The sequence below is a fragment of the Limulus polyphemus genome, unplaced genomic scaffold, assembly GCF_000517525.1.
Source record: "Limulus polyphemus unplaced genomic scaffold, Limulus_polyphemus-2.1.2 Scaffold584, whole genome shotgun sequence".
Lineage (NCBI taxonomy): Eukaryota > Metazoa > Arthropoda > Merostomata > Xiphosura > Limulidae > Limulus > Limulus polyphemus.
This window is the reverse complement of record NW_013666194.1, coordinates 406,204-412,809: the sequence shown is the minus strand read 5'-3', so window position 1 is coordinate 412,809 and position 6,606 is coordinate 406,204. Positions and strand designations below refer to the sequence as shown.

At 30.9% G+C, this 6,606-nt stretch overlaps 1 protein-coding gene across 1 annotated transcript in view; it reads left to right on the top strand.

Annotated features, from left to right (window-relative positions):
• LOC106459275 (ribosome biogenesis protein BMS1 homolog) overlaps positions 1-6,606 on the top strand; it is a 54,041-nt gene that overhangs the window by 26,261 nt on the left and 21,174 nt on the right. Inside the window, 3 exon segments of the mRNA XM_013918884.2 lie at positions 1,847-2,036; positions 3,579-3,680; positions 4,394-4,560. Coding sequence (XP_013774338.1) covers positions 1,847-2,036; positions 3,579-3,680; positions 4,394-4,560 — 459 coding nt within the window.

Here is a 6,606-nt window from a genome sequence, read left to right as displayed (position 1 = left end):
GGGTACCACTTCTCATGGTACACCTTTGTTCTATGCAGATGCTTTCTGTATGAATTATGCCCTCACTGGCCCTCAGCCTTCTAAATGTGGGATTCTAGCTATAAGTGTCAGTGGAGGTACGTATGTTTAGGAAGTTATCATTGTTCTTAATATGAAAATGTATTTCCAAACATACTTACCTCTGCTGACACTCTCCCTCCCTTCTACCCCACTAAGAGCCAGTGTTTGTGACTGGGATGGGGTAAGTCTCAAAAAAGTTATTATATTGTCGACATACAGTGCTTATATACAGTACTTGCATAGAGGGCATATGAGGGCTGGTGTAAAGTTTTGCACATTAGATATTTCCTAGAGCAGTCGAGTGGGGTATAAAGACTGGAGCAAGAGAACACTATGTTTAGATGGCAAAGATAAAGATCAAGAAATAGCTCTAAGTCAGCGGAGGTACGTATGTTTGGAAATACATTTTCAGATTAGGAAAATGATAACTTTTATTACTATAAGAAGTAACTTGTTATATGTCAACTTTACAGATATTTTACTCGTTTGATTGCTAAAAAAAAGCCCCAACATTTTTTTCTTAGATAGATGTTAGACTGACAAAAATTTCATTTTGGAAATATAATACTGAATAGTAACTTAACTTTTGAATTTGTTTAATAAGCAAAGTAAGTATTGTGTATAATGTTTTTTATTTTTGTTATAAGTGTGGACAGTTATATTTTTTAACACTTTTTGTACTTGTGGTAGATATGGCTGGCCGAGTGCCACATTTCTGTATATGGTTACATCTTTAAATATTTTTATTTGTTAAAGATACTTGTACAAAGGTTATAACCAAACAAAATAAATTGTAAATTTGTGGCAGATGGCTCATCAGTAGGCTTCAGTGCTTATAATGCACAGATTTGGGGTTTGATTCCCATTATGGGCTCAGCACAGATAGCCCCTTGTGTAACTTTGCATTAAACTAACAACTGTGGTCATGACAGGCTCATGTTTCTACCTCCTGATGCTAGTTTCCATATCTTTTATTTGAAATTTTAATAGCTTTGTGTGTATCTTACAATACACATGCAAGGTAATATCAACTAAGAAATAGTGAATCTTGAGCTTTAGTGGTTTATATGCAATATTTGATGTTGTTTCTTCCCCAACAATTTTTTTAATCCACTTCATTTGTGAACTAACATCAGGTAGTCAGATTCATCCAATAAATACAGTTTAGTAGTTGTTTTACACCTGGTTCCTGTATCTTCCTTGCCCAGCAGTGGAATCTGTAGCAGATTCTAAGACTTTGAAACAAACATTTTTTATGTAATTGACTAATATAACAGGATTTTTATGTTTTATTATTTTACATTTTGCTTGCTACCCTTTGGCCAATTGAGTAATGGAAGTTTATTTGTATTGCATTATTGGTGAATAATTATATGAAAATTTTGAGGAAAATATATTACCGACATAGCATCTGAATATTTTTGAATCCTTTCATCATCTTAAAGGTAAATACAATTTCCACATTGTCCATCATAAGATTCTTTAATAGATAGGTCTTTTCTGTAATGAAGTTAATTATTCATTTTGTTTTGTGATCCACCATTGAAAATCCTTGTGACTTTCAGGGATAACCCATAATTTATAAAAAGACACTCTTCTTTTAAGAGTAGTAGTGAAATTTTCTAGTATTGATTTATTTATAAAGATTTTAATTATATGCTACTTTTTATGAATTTTTGAGAGCATTTAAATGTGTTCCTCCTGGAATAATGCAATTTGTAGGTATTATATGTGTTCCATTTAATGTTATATGCTAGCAAGCTTTTCACTATGCTGATTATTTTAGAATGAATCAACAGAAATATTAGCATTTGATGACAGTGATGAAGACGAATGTAATGATGAAAGAACAGATACCATGACTATCTCTCCTAACTCATCTCAACCATCGAAGAGCTTGAGAAATAGTAATGCAGTTATGGATAAAGCTGAGGGAAAAGATAGGGACAGTGGACCTGATGATGATGAAGAAAGGGGTAAAGTATCTGGGAGATATATTATGATATAAATATTTTTCTTGAAAGTAATTAATATGTTCTACTTTATATATTTATTACATGACAAGTAACTATTCATCTGAATAAGTGTCCAAAAAGTAAGAGAATAATTTTGAGATTTGAAAGTTCAGGAGAAATTTTGTCATGAAAAATTAAAGAATTGGGAAAGAAAAGGGAGAAAAAAAAATATCAGCCTTAAAACCAATGTTTTATACAAACTATAGATGATAAACTTTAGAAGTGCTTCTGTACTCAGGGAAGTAAATTTTACTTGCAAAAGAAAGAAAACTTTATGTAACAGGGACAAATAATTCACCCAAAAAAATTCCAGATTTTTCCCGTAATCTTAATTAAGACTCCAAGACATCTTCCCTAATTTTTCAACAGGTAATATATTTTTTTGTTCCTATTTTTCTATTTCCCCCCTTTTTCCCTTTCTTAGTCTATGGACATATAAGCTATTCCATATAATTTAATGTGGAATTTTCTACATCAAGTGAACCAAAATATAACTATATTGGTGAAAGAGAATTTTTGAACCCAAGAATCCTAACCTTTCTATATAGGTTTGTCAAACACTTGGTAATTTTCTTTTGCTGTAAAACTGGTGTGAAAATAAAAAAGATCTGTACATCCAAAAGCTAATGTGATAACATTTGTTGGTGTAATGTTTATCTCTTATTGTGTTACTGTCATAATTTTGCAATGTTAAAACAGGGGTGAATATTCTTCCAAATAAGTCCATTCCAATAGAGGGGAGATAAAAGACTTGTGGCATGCAAAAAAGTTTTTTTGCATATAGAGGGCAGCACTGACTGAGAATAGCTATTTATGTGAGAGAGGTAAGTGCCTATCAGAAATACATTTTCAGTGTAGGAAAGTTATAATTTCCAAATAAGTGTTCAAAGGTATGGGAATAATTTTGAATCATAGAAAGGAGAAAAAAAAGGAAGAGTGCAAAAAATTTTGAAGGAAAATTAAGGAGAAGGGGGAAAAGAAAATAGAGAAATAGTGAAAAACTGTTTATTGACTATTGGGAAATGTTGTTGAAGCTGTGCCTCTATGATGCCATTCTCAACTGCTCAGGCTTGGTAAAAAATTAGGGAAGAAGTTTAAGAATCTTGATTAAGGGTATGGGACAACAGATCTGTGATTTTTGTGGAAGAATACTTGCCCCTTGTGGTAGAACTATCCTGATATCAACAGTATGAGATATAATGATTCAAATTAATTAAGATAAAATCCAGAGATTTTTTTATCAATTAAAGTAAAACATAAGAAAGGTAAATGATATACAAACAATCTACTGTAATAAAAGAAGAAAAAGACAATTAATAAAATAGAAACATGACTTAAAATCTTGATAAAAATGGTATGAAGAAACATGGTGGTGCAGAGCTTTAGCTTCATGCAGTATAACATAAGAGGTTTGAATTCTAGTTGAACAAAAGTGACCAAGGTTGTCTGTAGACTGTGAACAATTGGTGAGGTTGTATGAAAATGATGATCTGATTTTAGCAGGACATATAAAATGGAAGGAAAATCTTGTTCAAAAAGCAGCATATTCATTTTACAAAAGACAACAGGACACAACAAATCTTCGTAAACTGGTATATGGAACTAGTAAGTGATATGAATCATTCCTATAATTTAACTATTTAATGAATATTAGTAGTTTTAGTATTTTATTATTTTCATTCTCATTTGTCTAGAACAGTGGTCGGCAACCTATGACCCGTGGGTCACTAAGTGACCAGCGGCAATAATTTGGCTGACCCGCCAAAAGTTGGCTTCACCATTGCAACCCGTAAGGGCACAATCATTGTTCAGTTCAAATTTCTCAGCTATGTGAGAAGAACAACGATATTAAAGGAAAGAGTCACGGCTACGGAGAATTTTAAGATCAATTTCAGGGAAAATATCAAACTGGTCGAACTCTTAATTTTTTTTGTATCTAAATAAACATACACATTTAAAATACAAGTCTTGATATTAATAATTATATGATTATCACTGACCTAACACAATGCTAAATTTTTCAACAAAAAAATAATTGACCCGCGATCAAAAAAGGTTGCCGACCACTGGTCTAGAATATAATGAACCACTGCATGAATAAGTTGGGTTTAAGGTTAAGCAGTTTTTTTGTTCACATATAGAAAGTGATTATGTATCTTTTATGTTTTTCTGTTAAATATATATAATATGTAAAATAAGTGTATGCTTTTTTTCTCTAAGGAATGGTATAAAAATTTAACTTGTTTAATATTACATCTCAGTCGTGTTATTAGAATGTTCTGATCTTTCACAAGTTAAAATGATTGTGATGTGTATAGTTGCAGAAGATGAAGGAAGTAGCTGTGATGAAGGTGAAGAGTTAGGTGGTTTGTTTCGAGTTGCTATTCGTGAGCAAGGAGAAAAAAGAAATCAGAAGTTTTCCGTTAATGCTGTTGACTGTTCTAAATTTACTGTTACTCATCTTAATGATTGGACAGATCCAGAGGTGAGTTAAATGTACAGTAGAAGCTTCAAGAAAGCTGGACAAGTAAAACTGATAAGGTAAAAAGAACTCAAATTCAACTATAAGATATTAACAAGCAGTGTGGTGCTGTGGAAAAAAAACTACAGTGAAAGAAACATAAAAATAGTATAATAAAATACAGTGTAAGATACTGATAAAGGTTTAGAGGGTACTTGAGAAGAATTTGATAATCTGCCTTTTTTTCAATTCTGAATAGTAAACCAGTTTGTCAGACTTTTTTTTAAGATAAATAAAGCTTTTTTTGTATTTGATTATACATAATTGAAAGGCTGTTTTTTGAAATATATAATTTAAAAAATGAGTTATATTTCACTTTTCAATCCCATTTTTAGTAATAATTTTTGCAGCTGCTTCCTCTCTATTATTAAACATTTTACTACATACTACGATTTTCCTTGTATTTGTTCTTTATAATTATTTCAAAAGATCTTTATGTTAATTCAGAAATGTTTCGAGTATTGTTAGCTCTCTCTATAAATTTTTTTTATACATAGAATGTGTTTTAATAGCCCGTATAACTTTTGGAATAGTACTAACTGGGCGGTTAGTGGAATTTGCTAATTGACATACTCATTAATTGATTACATTTAACTAACCCATTGTTATGCCATCAAAGCAAAAAAAAACAAAACAGGTACACCATGGTTGTTGTTGAAGTAGTAATTATAATAATACAAAATGATAATGTTAACATTTGGGTTTCGATACCCATGGTTGGCAGAGCACAGATAACCCATTATGTAGCTTTGTGCCTTAAAACAAACAAAAACATAATTGCAATTAATCAATTGTTGGAATAATGGAAAGCAGTTATGATTGGAAAAACTAATTGATTATTTGATTATTTTTATTATTAATCAATGTAATTGCTGCTCATAGGTAATCAATTTAATCACCCAGTTTTAGTGGTAACCATTTTGTTGTATTAAATATCTTATTTTTAACTGTTTATAAGACTCGTTAATCGTTACTTTCATGTAATTGCTGCTCATAGTTTATCAATTTAATCACCCAGTTTTAGTGGTAACCATTTTGTTGTATTCAATGTCATATTTTTAGCTGTTTATAAGACTCATTAATCATTACTTTCAAAACTAAACCCTCATCTACTATTCAAAGAAAACATTCTGTGCAACAACTTTCAGGCTAGTTTTTCAAGTATAGCATGATCTTTGTGTCATAAGATGCTAGTCATAGTGATCAAGTCATATTTTATTGCTAAAAGTTTGTATAGTTTGTCATGCATGAATAATTTAGATTTTGCTGTAATGGTGCACTTTAATTTTCAAAATGATCACTTTTTATAAGTTATTAGGGTATGATATGCAAACCTGCTATCCACATTGATTTAGTTAATTTCAAATAATTTTCAGAACTTACCACACTACATAATGTTTTTCATTTTATTGTAAACATTCTGTTCATTTGAAGGAGTTTGATTGAATCAGTCATGACATTGATCAGTTTGTTGTTGAAAATATTCGTATTTGAGAACAGTAGTTTGGAAAATAATAAAAAAAATCATTTAACAGATTGTTTTTAAGTTATGATAATGAATAATAAGTGAGAGTGTCATGTATCTTAAATTTTTTGTTAACATGATAATTATGCATTACTTAGATATCAGATAGATATTAAACAGATAGCATTTTCTTTATCAGTGAATAAGAAATGTATATATACACAGCATGGTCACAAGTAAATAGACACCACATTTTCAGAAAAAATTAAATTTTTCAGTCATATTCACATGAATTGATATATTTATAATTTAATTAATATCTAGTAGATCTTCCTTTCACTTCATGGAGTTTGTTGATCCTTTGGGGCATCGTGAGAATCATCTCATCAATTTTAGATTGTGGGATTTTCACCCACTCTTGCTTCAAAACTTGGAGTAGATCGCTCTTCGAAGTTGGTTTTTTTGGTTGTTTCTTGGCTTGCCAGTCGAGTATGGCCCAGAGGTTTTCGATGGGGTTTATGTTAGGAGATTGGCTTGGCCAGGGC